At 36.6% G+C, this 18,588-nt stretch overlaps 1 protein-coding gene across 1 annotated transcript in view; it reads right to left on the reverse strand.

Moving 5' to 3' along the window:
* Positions 1–18,588, reverse strand: part of PIG-T (phosphatidylinositol glycan anchor biosynthesis class T) — a 132,902-nt gene that overhangs the window by 68,930 nt on the left and 45,384 nt on the right. The window contains exon 4 of the mRNA XM_090382883.1: positions 9,150–9,236. Within this exon, the coding sequence (XP_090239009.1) occupies positions 9,150–9,236 (87 nt within the window). The remainder of the gene's footprint in view (positions 1–9,149; positions 9,237–18,588) is intronic.

Genomic DNA, 18,588 nt, shown 5'->3' on the forward strand with positions numbered 1-18,588 from the left:
TGGGATTAAAATCTGATGAGTGTGGCGGTCATGCAGCCCACTCACTCACCTCAAACTACCCAGTGTCCAGGATAACAGCAAGGAGCAACTTGTGAGTAATAATGCTGAAATGTTGGATAGCCACCATCATGCATAAACCATGTACTCTCATTCTAAATTCTCTATAAATATTAGCACTGAGTCTATGTAGCAGTACTTGAGATCCAATCAAATAGACATCTATGATACCAACATACACAGTAATGCCAAAATGTTGCTGATTTTCAAATGGAACAACCCCACACTAAAACCATTGGTAAAATGTATCACATACTTGAAAAATCATTTGGTGAGATGTACAATCACTAATGATACAAGGGTGGTTCAATAAAGAATTGCCCTGACCTAGCTCTTACAAAGGTGCTAGCCTGTTGATTCTTGGCACAGATTTTAGTCCTCCTCTACATAGCCACCGTGCAGATTTACACATTTTTCCCATCGATGGATGAGGCTACAGATACCATTTTTGTAGAAGTGGTGGGGGTTGGTCTTTGAACCATGACTCTGTTGCAGAAATGAGTGTCTCATCATCAGGGAAGTGGGTCCCCCGAGGAAATGACTTAAGGGAAAGAAACAAGAAGAAGTCCAATGGTGCAAGATTGGGTGAGTAGGCTGGATGGGGCAGTATTTCATATCCACAAGTGGCCACCTGTGTTGTTGCAATTTTAAGAGTGAGAACTGGTGCATTGTCTTGAAGCATTCTCACACCTTTGGACAGCATGCCACGCCGACATGTTTTGTTTTTCTCCTGTCATTTTGTGAGTAAGTTGGCATAATAGACACCTGTAATTGTTCTACTTTTTGGCAGGTAATTAGTCATTATTACACCTTTCTCATCCCAAAACAGTGTCAGCAAGACCTTTCCTGCTGATGCTTGGATCCTTGCCTTCTTGGGGGTGGGAAACCATGATGTTGCCATTCCATGGACTGCTTTTAACTTTCATGGTCAAAGTGGTGTATCCAACTTTCATCCTGAGTGATCAGATGAGGAAAAAAAGTCTTCCTCATTTTTTTGGCACAGGGCTAACAACTCTTGTGATTTCTGTTGTCGATAAGCCTTCTGGAAACCAGTCAATGATCGGGGAATCCATCTTGCACTCAATTTCCGTAAGTGGAGTTGGTCATGAAGGACTGTTTCAACAGAGCCCACACTAATCTTCACCTCCTGGGACAATTCACGCACAGATATCCGGCGATCTTCCATGATTAATGACTCCAGTTTTCTGATTATACTGTCATCAATGGCTGAATAGGGATGACCTGGAATGGGCTCAGATTCTACCGATGTCCGACCACACCTAAACTGTCTATGCCAGTGCTTCACAATGTCATAGGATGGGGCTTCATCCTTATATACAGCAGTGATCTCCTTGTGGATTTCTTTAGGAGATTTCCCCTTCAAGAACAGATACTGGATTACAGCTCTGGCTTCAACTTTGTCCACGATGCTACTTCGTCACACGTTCAGCTCTGTAAGAGAAAAACAAATTAAGACACAGGGCTGAAATTTTACACCTTTAGTACAGAGATATGTATGATGCTACACACAAAATATCATAAATCTGCGATATGTGGAAGTAGGTGAGGGCGATTCTTTATTGAACCACGCTCGTAAGGATGTATGTACTACATGTGAAGAATCCTTCAGACTGCTGCCTGTGAAACAATGACCTCTGCTACTAACCTTCTTGTGCTGTTCTAGGATTTTCCTCAACCCTTCATTCATTTTACTATCTCCCTCTAAGGTAACTAGTTACCAGGCTCTGTAGCCCACATATTCAAAGTCTCCCTCCCCCCTTCATGATTAATTCCATCCCCTTCAGTAATGCATGTGCATCTGAGTGAATTGTGGTTCAAGTGCACGACTACTAAATACAGTTAAAAATTGTATTTGGTGTAGACTCTTCTGATCTAGTGATTGTGCCCAAGTATAGACAAGATTTTTTTTTATTATTATTATTATTATTAATTAAGAATGGAAAAAGGGAATTAATATTTGGTCATAGAAATACAAGGAAAATCCTCCAAGATTTTCCTCACCACTGAAAAATTCCATCAATCCAAAGATGGTTTAAAGAATCAACCATACTGATGATGCACCGGCACTTTTCTTGTTCAAGAGAATCACCCTTGAGTCTACTAAAGCCTTCATAATTAACCTTAATGGTTTGCTGTTCTCCTCAGTGCTTCCTTTAAAATAACTGGGTATATGAAATCTACCCCAGGGTTCTTACTTGCATTGAGGGACAGAAATTTTTTTTAGTAAACAATCCTTGTAATTTCCAGATCACTGATTTTACAGTACTTTGGTTCACAGTTAATAGAACAATCCTCTTCACAAAGGGTCTTTCATCTACAAAGATTCATGTGAAGACCATTCGATTTATCAGCTACAACACTTAGACTGTCAATGACTTCCACAACCATTATGCAAGGGCCATTAGCCAGTCTGATTTACTTTTCTTTGTATCTACATATGTATAAAACAGCATGACCCCTTTCTTCGCTCTTTTAGCCAATGATTTTTCTTACTCATCCTTTGCCAGTCTAACTAGTTCTGTGAACTATTGCAAACCAACTTATAACTATATATACTTCAGTACTTTTTATCACTCTATATCTGTCCCATGCCATACTTAATTTGCTCTATTAAACCAGCTATTTTCTTATTCATCCACTTTAGCATCCTCTTCGAGCTATATTTTCTTAATGGGATATAGATATTCATGGCTTCTGTTGTGGCAGCATTAAAATTATTCCATAATTCACCCCTACCTACTCTGTCTTATAAATTGGTAGATGCTATTCAGCATCTCAGATAGCTCTTTCCTGAAATTGAAACTGCTTCCCTCAAAACTCTACAATATTTATTTTCTTTAACCTGGTCTGCCCTACTTTTAAATAGCAGGAATTTGTTCTGTAAAGATGGAATTCATTTGAATACAGATGATACGAGGGTTTCACTAACATTATAGAGACGGTTCAGGAAAACTGCTAATTCCAGAAGTAAAGGGGGTGCTGCATGAATAACACGAATTAACAGCACAGGCCAAAATTATACTTCACTCTCCTCATGAGTACTTGTGTGCAACCTCTAACTGCTTATGCACAGACAGAGTCATTAAAATAGAAACAAAACCCATCAGTTAGGGCATTTCTAGACCACAAGGAAAAATGTGCTTAAGCAGGTGTAAGAGTGTAACAAAAAACTATAAAATAAAAAATTTAATTTGTTTATATAGCAATGGGACATATTGTAAATAAATTAAATGAATTTGAACTTTGGATACAATGTGCTCAGGAGAACTAAGGAGGGTTGATGTGGGGGGTTGGGGGTACTTCTTATCAAAAACCCACTAGAAGTGACCAGACTGTTCTGAGGGCCAGACCAAAATCAGATAGATATGACTCTGTGTGCTGTGAGATGACACACAGTAAAGGGAGGATGATAGCAGGGGTAATTTACATACCAAACAAATATGAGAAATATGGCAAAAATTCCCTTAGGCAAGTACAGGCAAAACAAATATGATTGCATCATTATGGGCAACTTCAACTTACCTCACATAGACTAAAAATAATGGAAAGGTAATACACCAAGTGGAAACAGTTTTCTCAATTCTGAGGCTTCAGTGATTGTTATTTATTCCAGAATGTCAGAGAAAGGGCTCTAACATCTTGACCTGGTTCTCATCATGGATTCAAATTTAATCAATGACAGTGCAGGAACCAACAGCAATAATAACCACGTTATAAAATGTGTAGTGGTCAAAATGATTTCTTTGGTCAAAGAAAAGATGATGGCTTCAATTTCAAGAGAGAGGACTTTAGTAGGAACTATTTGGGCTCTATTAACTAAAGAGACAACTACAAGCTTTTATGAGAAGTATTCAAAGAATATATATCCTGGAAGCCACAAACACAAGAGAAAAACCAAAACAGATGACAAGCAACATTAAGGGTGTGACTGAACAAAAGAAAAAAAGCATGAGACAGTTACATTTCAGACCACTAAGAACAACAGATTATGAAGTCATTTTAAATCATCATGACCATATTCAGGTCATTATCATATGTATATCAAAAAATACTTTATTTCTGTCCCATATGTTGAACAGTGGCACAAACAGCTTAACAGATTCTTTAAAGATACCGAATTTAAAATTATAGCTAGGCCTATACGGAAGTTACACACTATACTGAACAATCGCTCGGTTCTTCCGGCGTTCGCAACACAAATTAATGATCTAGTATACAACATTTCTTGCGGTGATTGCGACTCGTCTTATCAGGGTTCGACGCGGTTTTCTCTTAATATCCGTGTAAATCAACACGAAGCCTCAGTTCGTGCTTCTCGTTCAGCAGCGTCAGAATTAGCCTTTCATGCCATTAACGAAAAACATACTTTTTTATTTAACGAGGCCAAAATACTTAACGTTCAACGTAATTATACGCGACTATTAATTGCAGAAACCGTTGAAATTAAATTACACGAGAATTCTGTTAATGTTCGGTGGCCATATTTGATCTCCGATGCGTGGACCTTTACGCGCATGCGCGAAGACACATAATCACTATTTAAGTTGCAGGTTTAGCCGGATTCGGTAATTTTCATTCCTGTGATCACGACAGTCGGTCGAAAAGCATTGTCAGCTTCAGGAAGGAAAATCGTTTTGAATATTTTCGTTAGATTCTTTTAATTGCGTTAATTTGAATTTTAATTGTTTTGAATTGAGTTAAATTGATTATTTAATTATTTATATTTTACTTTAATTATTTATATTTTACTTTAATGTACCGGTAAGTTGTCGATTTTTTCGTTTTTTCCGTTTTAATTTCTGGAGGGTATCATACGGAAGTGTTCCACGTACTATATCGAGGTAAACTCCTCTTATTAATTTACTAATATTATTATCAACGTAGAACATATTGAGTATTTCAGCTCTGATTCATACTATCTAATTAATTTTCAAACTCTTATTGACGATTTCATTCACTTCCTGTCTCTCCAGTAGTATACAATCGATACACACGATTATGGGAGATTTTTTGAATGGCTTGGTACAAAATTACATTAAATCTACACTAAGGTACTCGGCCCAAAGTTACCATATTTCTTTCCTAAAATATTGCCTTCAAAACAACATCGTTCCGAAATTTGCCAGGGTGAATTTAAATCAAAAAATTTCAGGCATAAAACAACTATCACTGGCGACATCACGTAATATTGTTAAGCTTGCCTTAAAATCTCGATATTCGGATAAACAAAAATACCTTTCCCAGGTTAGGAAGCTTCGCGATAAATTAAAAAATTATCTACATCCGAACGATTGGTCTGTATTGAAGACCTCCATAGATTCGCGACGGGAAGCACAAGCCTCAGAAATAAAAAACAGACACGTTAATAAGTTGCAAACATTATCGAATAGTTCAAGACACGTTCATGCGAATTCTAACACATTGTCGCGAGCTTGCGACCAAGTTCACACGAGTTGGGTGACATCCCCCCCACAGACACATAACGCACTACCACAGAATATGTCAGCTAGTTCTCGAACACCCCCTCACCCAGTATCCAACGAACCGACATATCAACAGGTTACAAATCTTTCCTCGTGTACACTATCGCAGGACCAGATTTCACTTTTATCCAAAGGATTAAATTATAATTTACCACCTCGAAAGCTGCCAAAAAAACAATGCGTAATTGATATTGAATTTGGACTTCGTAGTGTTCCACAAAAAGATGTATTTATTCAACAAGTTAACCAAGTAGTGAATAACATAAAAGAAACGCGACTTCCTAAATTGAATACACATGACAGTTCAGCTTTACGAGAACTTCGAGAAAATAAGGACATTATTATACAGAGGGCAGATAAAGGAGATACAGTGGTAATACTAGATAAACATGATTATATTAATAAGTTAGATTCAGTTGTATCTGATACCTCCACTTATTGTGAAGTGGACCCGACTCTGTTTACCAATTTGGTAAATCAGTACAATAAAACGTTAACCACATATCGTAAAAACGACTACATTACTATGGTTCAGTTGAAGGAATTGAAGTCCAGAACATACAATATTCCTGCACTTTTTGGTCAGGTAAAATTACACAAGCCTGGATTTCCGATTCGACCTATTGTTTCCTACAGGAACTCGGCATTTTCAGCCTTAGCCACACATGTATATAACATTATAAAACCTTTTAGACAGGTTATACAATTTGGAATTAAGAATTACGATACATTATTTAATAATCTTAAAGACTGTAGACTCGGCGACAATGACAATTTATTCTCATTAGATGTTACCTCATTATATACGAATGTAAACGTTGAATACACATTAGATATTATTTGGGATATGTTAAATAAAAACTCGACACCGATTAATTATACGAAGCTGCCTATAAAGGAGATTTTTCACTTAATTAAACTATTAGTTGAGGCTAACTACATCACCTTTCGAGACAAGGTGTACAAACAAATTTTTGGATTACCAATGGGTTTGAGCCTGAGTGGCTTAATGTCAGAGATCTATCTCTCAACGATTGAGCAGATACATTTGACACCTTTTCGTCCCCGTATCACATACTATGGGAAGTATTTAGACGATGTTCTAGTTATTACCGATAGTAGTACTATCCAAGACATTTTACATTCGTTCAATAATATTCATTCTAGACTCAAATTTACATTGGAAAGGGAAGATACGGATACTAAGTCATTAAACTTTCTAAATTTCACGCTTACCCGGGACTCGAACAAAATACAATTTAGCATCTATCGAAAACCCACAAACACCGGTATGCTTCTACATTATAATAGCTACCACCCGTTCACCTACAAAAGATCGATTATCTTTAATCAATTTCTAAATGCCTATAAATATTCAACGACGGATTCTGCTTTAGACTCAGAAATACAAATATTAACTAGCAGATTCTTGAACAGGGGTTATCCCATTAACACAATAAATCGAATTAGGGTACAAGCTAAGGATAAGATACAAAATACTGCACCAATCAACAATAGTAATATCAAAAAATACTTTATTTCTGTCCCATATGTTGAACAGTGGCACAAACAGCTTAACAGATTCTTTAAAGATACCGAATTTAAAATTATAGCTAGGCCTATACGGAAGTTACACACTATACTGAACAATCGCTCGGTTCTTTCGGCGTTTGCAACACAAATTAATGATCTAGTATACAACATTTCTTGCGGTGATTGCGACTCGTCTTATCAGGGTTCGACGCGGTTTTCTCTTAATATCCGTGTAAATCAACACGAAGCCTCAGTTCGTGCTTCTCGTTCAGCAGCGTCAGAATTAGCCTTTCATGCCATTAACGAAAAACATACTTTTTTATTTAACGAGGCCAAAATACTTAACGTTCAACGTAATTATACGCGACTATTAATTGCAGAAACCATTGAAATTAAATTACACGAGAATTCTGTTAATGTTCGGCGGCCATATTTGATCTCCGATGCGTGGACCTTTACGCGCATGCGCGAAGACACATAATCACTATTTAAGTTGCAGGTTTAGCCGGATTCGGTAATTTTCATTCCTGTGATCACGACAGTCGGTCGAAAAGCATTGTCAGCTTCAGGAAGGAAAATCGTTTTGAATATTTTCGTTAGATTCTTTTAATTGCGTTAATTTGAATTTTAATTGTTTTGAATTGATTTTGAATTGTGTTAAATTGATTATTTAATTATTTATATTTTACTTTAATTATTTATATTTTACTTTAATGTACCGGTAAGTTGTCGATTTTTTCGTTTTTTCCGTTTTAATTTCTGGAGGGTATCATACGGAAGTGTTCCACGTACTATATTGAGGTAAACTCCTCTTATTAATTTGGTAATATTATTATCAACGTAGAACATATTGAGTATTTCAGCTCTGATTCATACTATCTGATAATGACCTGAATATGGTCATGATGATTTAAAATGACTTCATAATCTGTTGCAAATATGGTCTGAAAATTGTCAACTAAAGTTTGGTTCTAAATGTAAAGTTTTGCACCAGGAGAACTTCAGAATTCGTTCAGGAGTTACTTATAGACTAAGGGAGAGGAATTAAAAGCAGTTCAGGATGAAAAAGACTTACTGGTTATGATACAGACATATATGAAATGTAACATACAGTGTAAAGAGACAGGTGGATTCTTATGATTTATGGAGCCTTTGAAGTAGGGTGAAGGATATCATCATTCCTCTGTATAAAACAATGGTGAGACTGCATTCAGGTCTGGAGGTCATACCCCAAAAGAAAAAAAAAGACACAGAGATCCTAAAGAGGGTTCAAATGTGGGTGACCAGATTAGTGAGGTGGTACTAATAAATATCCATATAATAAGGTGCATATTGCAGTAATCAGGCATATTCAAAATCTCAAAAGCTCTCGTTGTGCACAGGATACTTTTGACAAGTAACATGATTTCCTTCCCCCCCTTTCTCCTGCCACCTATTCCTTCCCCCTAAATACACTATACATGTCATAGCAAAATTCATCATCTACTAGTTCTTGGTGACACAATTTCCATTACCTTTATTATGATCAATGTTAGTTGTCTCAAATAAATAGTCAAAATGCACTCATTTTATTGACAACATTCCTGGTATTACTGTAGCCACAGTTCAGAATATATGTTCTTGTATGAGTTATATATTCTCTTTCTTGTTAGTAACATCATTATTTTAGCTGATTCAGAGATATCCTTACTACAAAATATATTATCTGCATCCTTGAAATGAAGTCCCTGATAAAACTAAATTAATTTTTCCCACTAGATACCCTAGTCCAGGTTCAGCCTGTTTTTATTTCCTATAGAATGTAATATAAAGAAGAATCATCAGTTGACTGCTTAAAAAATGAATATACACAAGAGATTATTTATAGTGAAGGGAGCAGAGGAATTAAAATATAAAAACCAGTCATTATTCTGGTGTACATTTTTTTAAATAGTTTAGTTTATAATAAAAAGCATTGTCCCACCCTGAGCAACAGTCACATTAAGAAAATTAGGAAAACCTGCGATTTTAAATTTAAATACTTCTACAAAATGGGTACCATTTAATTTAACTTACCTCACAAACATTCTGAACATCAACAGCCAGAGAAATGTAGTTAGTATTAAATAAAGTAATGGCATTCAGAAGAGTTGCTAATCCAGCCTAAAAGTAGAGAAAATAATAAATTTAATTTCAATGCAAAGATAGCAATAAAAGTTTTGATATTAATAGCAGTGGCTATTTTTTTGTTTTTCTTCACTTAAGTTATATAAGTTTGCTTTCATGCATCATTTGCTACTACTAATGCTAATAATTAAATCCCAGCATTTATTTTTACTCTATCACACTAAAAAAATGTTCTAATTTCAGCCTAGTGATGATGTTGTTTGGTTTTTAGGAGCATTAGCAACTAAGGCCATATTGCTCCGGGAATATGCGGTGGTCATTCCCTTGACCTTTCCGCATCCTCCGTTTTTGGTGGTGACGGGCTCAAACCCCGGTCTAATCAAGAAGCGTGTGCTACGCACTGCTGCTCCTTCCCACCTGGCTATGGAGGCGCCTGCCTAGTGATGACAGACATGTTACTGAACTAAGTGCAAAGTCCAACAGTCTAGCATCCAATGGTCTGGAAAATTTAGTATCTGAGCAAGCCAACCCTACTGAACACTATACACCTCCCCCTTCTTTTTCCTTCCCAAAGTTTGCCAAAGCTAGTCTGCTAAATGGCAGTGTTGCTTCAATGTACTGGTGTTTCATAATCAAAGGAAATCAAATTAGTTATGCTGGAAAAGTTGTTTCACGAGTCAATTTTAAGGAAGAACATTCATTTTTCCCAAAGCTGTTAAATGTTAAGTATAATAGAAACAATATTATTTCTATATTAGAAATATTAGTAATTAAAATGATAAGAATAACGAAATAAATAAGAAATAAAGTACATCACACGGACTCTTAATGCATTAATTATTCTTAATTCTGAGTGCATTAAGACTCTACAGGTAAAAGACCCACTAGGTGGCAGCAATCAGAGTGTGCTAATGTGGAGTTTAATTAAAGACATGACTACTGTCAAGAGTAAAGGGAAAGGCTTTTGCTTTCATAAGGGTGACTAGTGTGGGCTCAGACAGTTTTTAAATTCTGTGAAATGGGTCCAACTGATGATATTACCAACAGCAAATTCTAAATGGGAAGTATTCAAGGACGTAATCAAAGAAGCTACTAGGCTTTTCATACCAACGAAGAAATACTGTTCAATAATTAGACCTAAACGGATGTCAGATGAACTATTGAAACATGTGGCAGAAAAGAAATGTGCATGGGATGCATATAAATTATCAGATGATACAGAAACCTATGGTAGATATATATTAGTGTGTAATCAAACCACAAAGAACTTTAGGCAAGCTAAGGCATATTATGATACGTCTCTGTCAAAGAATGCAAAGACTTCTATGTTATATTAACAGTAGAAGGAAGCAGTTGAATCACATTGGGCCACTTGATGTCTATGGGTTTAACTGTTGATGACCCTACTCAGGTATACATTGAAAGGTATTTTGCATCTACATTCACCATTCACATGAGGAATTCTTTAGGGAAGGGGATGCCAGAAGTTTATCAAATTCTAAAGGGCAGCTAAATGACTTTGTAATAACTGAAAGGAAAGTAGAGGAGAAATTGTTGAAGATGGACATAAAAAAAGCACCTGTGGTGGATGGAATATATCCAGTCATATTAAGGGAGGCAGCTAAGGAGATAAGCAAACCCTAAGCCATAATTATGAGAGCATCCATGGATTCAGGGTAGGTCCCTATGGAATGGTGAAGTGCAAACGTATCCCAAATTCATAAATGGAGATCAAAAGTTGACATGAGTAATCAGGGGTGGGCCATCCAGGGCACCACCATTCAAGGATTACCTGAAACTTACATACACATATGAAGAAAATTTTAAAGGGTTATGTGGAGTTTAATTAAAGATATAACTACTGTCTTTAATTAAACTCTGGGTGCTAATCACAAATGAAATTTGGCCTAATGCCAAATTTCAATTGTGATTAGCACCCAAGCACCACATACCCTGGGCCACTGCCTTATTAACTTAACATCTGTTCCAAGGAAAATAATGGAATCACTGGTTAAAGAAGTAATGCAGGACCACCTGAACAGGCATGAAATTATACTGAAATCACAGCATGAATATTTTAAGGGGCAGGCTTGTCTAACCAATCTGATAGATTACTATGATGCAGTGACCAAGGAACTGGACGAAAAAAATAATTTTGATATCATATACTTGTATTTCAGGAAGGCTTTTGATACTGATGCACATAAAAGACTGCTGTAAAAACTGGAGCAGTCTTTCTGCGTGCGTTTCTGTACGCAGAAACTTTCTGTGTGCAGTAGTTTGCTTTCAAATGGGCATTCTGAACTAACCAGGACTTATTTTGAAGAGAATATGGCACCTCCTGCTGATGATGTATTCTGTTACCATAGATTTCTGTGATTCCCAATAGGGTAAATTTAGGCACTGGAATATGCCTTGTATGGGAAGTTAAGAATTTGGCAAACAGATTTTAGCCAGTTTCTTCTGTGTAGGCATTACTAGATTTACAGTATACAGAATTCTTTATATTCCATTAAAAAAAAAAGAAAAAAAAAAGAAAATATTCCAGCAGGATTCTACAAGGGAGGGCCCCCCGATGAAAATCACAAACACAAAAGGTATTAGAATGTAAGTATATACTTAGCACCTTGCATGGGTTGAAGGCTGACAAGACAGAAAAAGATCCTTGTTGACAAAAGACTTGAATTTCTGCAGACTGTAATTATCAGGAAATACATATCCAGAAAACAGAAGTTGCACGGATAAATAAAGAAGAAAAGTTGGTTCTGCGAGTTAGAAACTAGACAGTAAACAGAAGTTGAATGGTTGAGCCACATGTTCAAACTGGTTTGGAAGAAAGAGGAGAAATTACAGAAGCCTATTCAGAAGAACAGTGCTCATGGAAATGAGCACTGTTCTTCTGAAATTTACAGAAAATGCTTCAGCAAAAAAACAGAATGTCTTTGAGATAGAGAGTAGAGAGATGGGTCATTAATTAACCTGACTACCCTCTTTGAATGGAATTCTAGAAACCTGAGCAATGGTTTTGGAGGCACCACCCCAGATGTTGGAACAATAACCCAGAGAAGGGCAGATTTGAGATTCATACAGAGTGAGAAGTTCTTTAGAAGAAAAATAATAGCACAGAGAGTGAAAGAAAAAACCCCAGTTTTTTAGACACAAAGGAAGCAATATTTGTGATGTGTTTATGCCAAGAGAAATTAGAAGTCAGGGTAATCCCTAATAGAGATAAGTGATCCCTATTAAGGAATTACCCTAATAGAGATCAATATTAGACTAACACACAGAAGTTATTGAACTACTGAGCTAGAAAATATGACAGATAAGTGTTATTAAACTAGCAGACAGACAGATGTTACTGAACTACTGACCTGGAAATCAGAAATCTGAATATCATCAATGATAAGCACAGGATCTGTACCCTCCTTTTTGTGAGATGAGATATAAGAGAGAACTGAGTTTTAGACAGACTGAAATTAACTAAGTTATCTTTGCCCCACAAGATCAGAATTTAGGAAAATAGTAGTGGATATTCGAGAAGTTGAAACTGTCTGAGCAGAACAAGGTTTCTAACTGGAAGGTGGAATGCAATGTGCTATCATCAGCAAAATGATAGCTAGAATTTCCAGTCAATGAAAGAAGATCATTAATGTACAAGAGGAAAAGAGTGTGAGAAAAAAATTGAACTTAGGGGTACACCAGCATTAGTGGAGAAGTTAGAAGACAGAAAGCTATCTACCATCATCAGCAGTGAGTGGTCAGAGTGGACACACAATTACAAAAAACAGTTGGCAAACCATAAGATGAAAGCTTATTTAGAAGACCTTTATGCCAAGCACAATCAAAAGCCTTTGATATGTCAAGAGCAACTACTTGAGTTTCACCAAACTTTTCCACTGAATTTGTCCACAGATGGGTAACATAAGCCAATATGACTAAGGTAAAGAAAGCCCACACAAGAAGCATGCAAAAGTTCGATGAAATTTAACGATAAAAGTACTTTGCCGTAACGGCATTTGTATTGTTGCTCGCTCGGTAAACAGACGGTGGGTATTATCGGTCTGGAGTAAAGTTGAATCCCACGGGAGCTTGAAACCCTCCCGACGTGGAGGGGGTAACCTGACCTTTTTTCTTTAGAATCAATAATTGAATCACGAACAGTCATATTGGAAGTTCTGGTGTCGTTAAAAATGTTCGTAACATATTCCACCAGTAAACTTTTTCGAAGTTTGCCATGCTTCTCGTGTGGGATTCCTTTACCTTTGCCTTTTTTTTCTTAATAAACAATTTATCCACTACTCCACCGGTGATTCTAAAGAAAAAAAATCAGGCTATGGGATTCAATTTCTACTCCTGACCGATAACACCCACTGTATGTTTACTGAGCGAGCAACAATACAAATGCCGTTATGGCAAAGTACTTTTACCGGTAAATTTATCTAACTTTTGCATGCTTCTCGTGTGGGCTTTCTTTACCTTTGCCATCAATATATAGCAGACTGACACTGACAGAATACACATACTGGCAATCATTGATCAGATGGAATGTTTTGTGGCAGTTTAGGACTTGACAGTTGATGGATTTATCCATTACTTTGAAAAGAGTGGAATTGTGTGCAATGGGACAATTACTGGATAGGAGGGATTTTTCACACCCTTTTTTATTAAATTTAAGGTTAATTTTATATTAGTAAATAATAATAATACATAAACACTTATAAGCTGATTTGCAATATTTTTCTACAACATTTGCAGAGGAGATTCCAAATAACTAAGTCTCTGACAGGGAACATCAGAGTAGACATATGCATAAGTACTATCCTTGAAATAAAAGGAATGGCACACCAAATAATTAGGACAACTGAGATGAGCAGTAGTTTAGACAACCAATAATTGGGATTCTGTCAAAAAAAAGTAAGTGGAAATGGATATTACTGAGATTGGAATTGAGACTAGGTATATTTGTGAAATAAGTGAGAAGCTTACAAATGATAAAAATCAACCACTCTCGGTGTTTAACCCACTGGGGATTATATATGTTTTCCTTTGTGGGTCCTGAGCAGTACACAAGAGCGAAAAGCAAGTGAGAACCAAACAACTGCAACAGTGGAGATAAACTGTGGTAGAGAAAACATGAAATAATAAAATTTAAATGTAAAAGGGCAGATTCTAAAATATTTAAGAACGCAAAGGAATAAAATTAGAAGCCACTGAACAAACTAGTTAAAAACCCAAATGAAAGTGAAAAATCAAAGATTATAAATGATATATACTTATACTGTTAATAATCTATGCTTAACCATTTATAATCTTCATAACTGTTTGTAATCTTTATGGTTGTTTTTATCTGTGTTATTTTTTTTATTTATTTTTTTATTTATTTATTTTTTATGAAAACCCCAAACACGAAAGGTATCAAAACCTATAGTACTTAGTACCGTGCATGGGTTAAAGGGGAAGTATGGGGGGGGGGGATGCCGGAAACTTTGCTCTAGAGACTAAACATGGGTTTCACCACTTCAAGCCTCCAATAAGCAAAGTGGTGTTATACTGTTAATAATCTTTAAAATCTATGTTAAAAGAACAGGGACCAAAGACAATATGATTTTACTTCACAGTTTATATAGTTCTCAACTGCAACAGATAAAGGACTACAGTCCTTTATCTGTTGCAGTTGTTTGGCTATATTATTATATAATTTTTTAATATTTATATTTCTAGCAATACAGGTCTATACTATTTTGCATATCTCCATATCTACTTAATATTTTTTCCACAGGTTAACTTCTCACATTTTTTATTAATTTATTATTACTTGTGATAGATATATATATATATATAAAAAGTTGAGAAGAAAAGAAAAAGAAAAAGGGGAAGGCAAAATGGAAAGATGAGAGGGGGTAGAATAGTTACAACTTGAAAAAGTAAAAATAATAAAAGATAAAAAATAATACATTTTAAACACAAGAAAGAAATATATACATATATATAGGTATATTGTCATATACTGCACAATCCTGGCAGCTCTTCGAGCATCAACTGCCAGAATTGCACAAAAAAACCTACAATATAGTATTTTCTGTTTCAAACAAAAAGTACATCCGATTGCAAAGTAAAATTAATAAGGAGAATTAAGGGAAAAAAGTTGGGGAATAAATTTAGAGTGGCACAAAGTAAAGATAAAGTATAAGGGAGGACATATAAAATCTGCATCTAATTCACGGTTGATACAACAGAGGAATAAAAGGAAAATATAGAGACAGCTAAAGAACTAAATTAAAACAAAGAACTGTCAACGTAGGAACAACCCTAGAGTTGCAAGAAGCACATGGTAGGAATAGTTGTAAGAAGTACATGGTTCAGGTACATAATAGTAAGACAATAGCAAGTTTTTTTTTTTATGTAAACCCCAAACACGAGACGTATTAGAACCTATAGTACTTAGTACCGTGCTTGGGTTGGAGGTTGAGAAGACGAAAGAAGATATTTGTTGACATTGGACTTGAATTTCTGTAGACTGTAATTTTCAGGAAATACGTATGAAGGAAGGTTGTTCCAGAAAACGGCAGTTGAATGAATAAACGAGGAAGATGAAAAGTTGGTTCTGTGAGTTTGAAGTTGTAGAGTAAATGGATGTTGGCGGCACGTGTTCGGACTGTTTTGAAAGAGAGAGCAGGAATTATAGAAGCCAATTCAGAAGAACAGTGCCCATGGAAGTATCTGAAGAAGAGGCATGCAGCAGAAACAGTACGTCTATGAGACAGCGAGTGGAGAGACTCTGTTAGAGATGAATCATTAATTAACCTAACTGCCCTCTTCTGAATAGAATCAAGAAGCCTGAAAGAGGTTTTGGGGGCACCACCCCATATGTAGGAACAATATTCCACGATTCGTGGATTTCCGATTTATACAGAGTGAGCAACTGTTTGGAAGAAAAGTAACGCCGAGAGCGAAAGAGAAAACCAAGTTTTTTAGATGCAGAGGAAGCAATATTTCTAATGTGCTTGTGCCAAGAGAGATTAGAAGTCTGCATAATCCCCAAAAGAGATATATCATTTTGCCTAGAAATCGCAGTGTCACTAAAGATAAGCACAGGAGCAGAAGAATCCTTTTTGCGAGATATAAGACAAGACTGAGTCTTAGAAGGGGTGAAATCAACTAAGTTGTCTTTGTCTCACTGGACAATTACCTGAAGATTGGCATTTAAGGAATTGGTAGAATTTTCGAGAAGTTGAAGCTGATTGAACAGGGCAAGGTTTCTCAAAATGGAAAGTGAAATGCAATGTGCTATCATCGGCAAAACTATGGATAGGATTTCCAGTAAATGGAAGAAGGTCATTAATATACAAAAGGAAAAGAGTGGAGGAAAGAACTGAACCTTGAGGGACACTGACATTAGTGGAGAAGCAAGAAGACAGAGAGCCATCTACCATCACAGTCAGTGAGCGATCAGAGAGAAAACTGGAGAACCAATTACTAAAAACAGTTGGCAAACCATAAGATGGAAGCTTGTTTAGAAGACCTTTATGCCAAACATGATCGAAAGCCTTTCAGATGTCAAGAGCAACTACTTGTGTTTCACCGAACCTTTCCATTGAATTAGTCCATAAATGGGTAACATAAGCTAGAATATCACCAGTGGATCGACACTGATGGAATCCATACTGGCGATCGTTGATCAGACGGAATGTTTCTAGATAGTTTAAGATTTGGCGGTTAATTGATTTCTCCAATTACTTTAGAAAGAGAAGTAATTGCAATGGGACGATAATTAGATGGGAGGGATTTGTGACCCTTTTCAGAAACTAGCTGGATATGAGCAAATTTCCAAGAAGAAGGAAAAACACCTTTGGAATAAGAAAGTGAAAAAAGGCGGCACTTTTTGCGTCAAAAGCGGCACTTATTCCGTCAAAAGGATGTCAGAAATCCTTCTGACATCCTTTTGACGGAAGACCACAGGAGGCATTGAATGGAGCGTGTTGGAAATGGTGGGAGGTGTTTTACCAAGATCATTAATACATGAGTTGGAAGAAAAATGGGATGCTAGCAGGTCAGCTTTATCCTTGGCTGAAGTGACAACAGAACCATCTGGTTTGGACAGAGGTGGGAGCAGAGATGGGCAAAAGTTCCAATAGCTTTGGCAAGAGACCAGAATGCTTGGCTACCATTAGGGCAAGAAGCAAGTTTTCTACTCTTAGCCTGTTCAAACTCTAGTTTGGACTGATTCATAATTGCTTTACAATTGTTGCAAACTTTGGTGAGGGCAGAAAATGAAACTGAAGAATCAGAAACAAGCCAATTACGATGGCAATGTTCTTCTCTTGAACAGCTTTAGCACATTTATTGGAAAACCAAGGTTTAGATAAAGGACGAGATTTTAAAGTGGAGTGTGGGATAAAAGTTTCCATTCTTGCAAGAATAATTTCACTGACACGATCTGAGCAAACGTTGACATCAGAAGTTTTGAAACAGTAATCTGACCAAGGAAAAGAAGAAAAGAAGTCTCGCAGGTCATCCCATTTTGCATTTTTGTTATGCCAAACAACACGAGGTTGGGAATAGCCATGAGATAAAGGTTCCATTGGAGAAGAGACAATCACCAAGTTGTGATCTGAAGTGTCTAAAGGACCTCTCATTTCGACCGCGTACTTAGAAGGGTTGTTTGTGAGAAAAAGATCAAGCGTGTTGGCTGTATGATTAGGATTGTCCGGTATTCTTGTAGGTAAATGAACAATCTGTGCTAGGTCATTAGTAATTGCAAAAGAATCAGCATCTCGACCTGCTGGGTCGGTGTGACTAGAAAACGGAAGCCAGCTGGAGTTGTAAACATTAAAATCACCAAGGAAAATTACTTCACTGTTAGGAAAGTTGGACTGGAGAAAGTCAAGTTGCAAAGAGAGGAAGTCAAAGAGCTCCAAGTGATTAGTGGAGTTTGGAGAACAGTAGAGACAACAGATGAATTTGACACAATGAGGTAGAGAGATTTTAAGCCAGAGAAGATCGAAATGAGGAGATTCCAAATTACCAAGTCTCTGACAGGGAATATCAGAACGGACATATGCACAAGTACCACCTTTGGGGCGAAAGGAATCATACAGCGAATAATTTGGGCATCTGAGATGAGCAGTAGTTGAATCAACCGATAACTGAGATTCTGTCAGAAAAAGTACATGGGGTTTGGCAGACTGCAAGTGGAAGTGAGCATCGTTGAGATTAGAATTGAGACCACGTATATTTGTGAAATGAATTAGGACGTGTTTGGGAGGTTTAGTTCCTTTCGCAGATAAGCTTGCTCTATAAGTTTGACAATTCATGGTGTATGCAATAGTAAGAAAAGGTGGGTGGGACATGTTGTATGAAGTAATGAAATTTTTGGATATGGCGTACA

The sequence above is a fragment of the Mastigoproctus giganteus genome, chromosome 10 (genome assembly GCF_048544385.1).
Source record: "Mastigoproctus giganteus isolate SK-2022 chromosome 10, ASM4854438v1, whole genome shotgun sequence".
NCBI classification, from domain to species: domain Eukaryota; kingdom Metazoa; phylum Arthropoda; class Arachnida; order Uropygi; family Thelyphonidae; genus Mastigoproctus; species Mastigoproctus giganteus.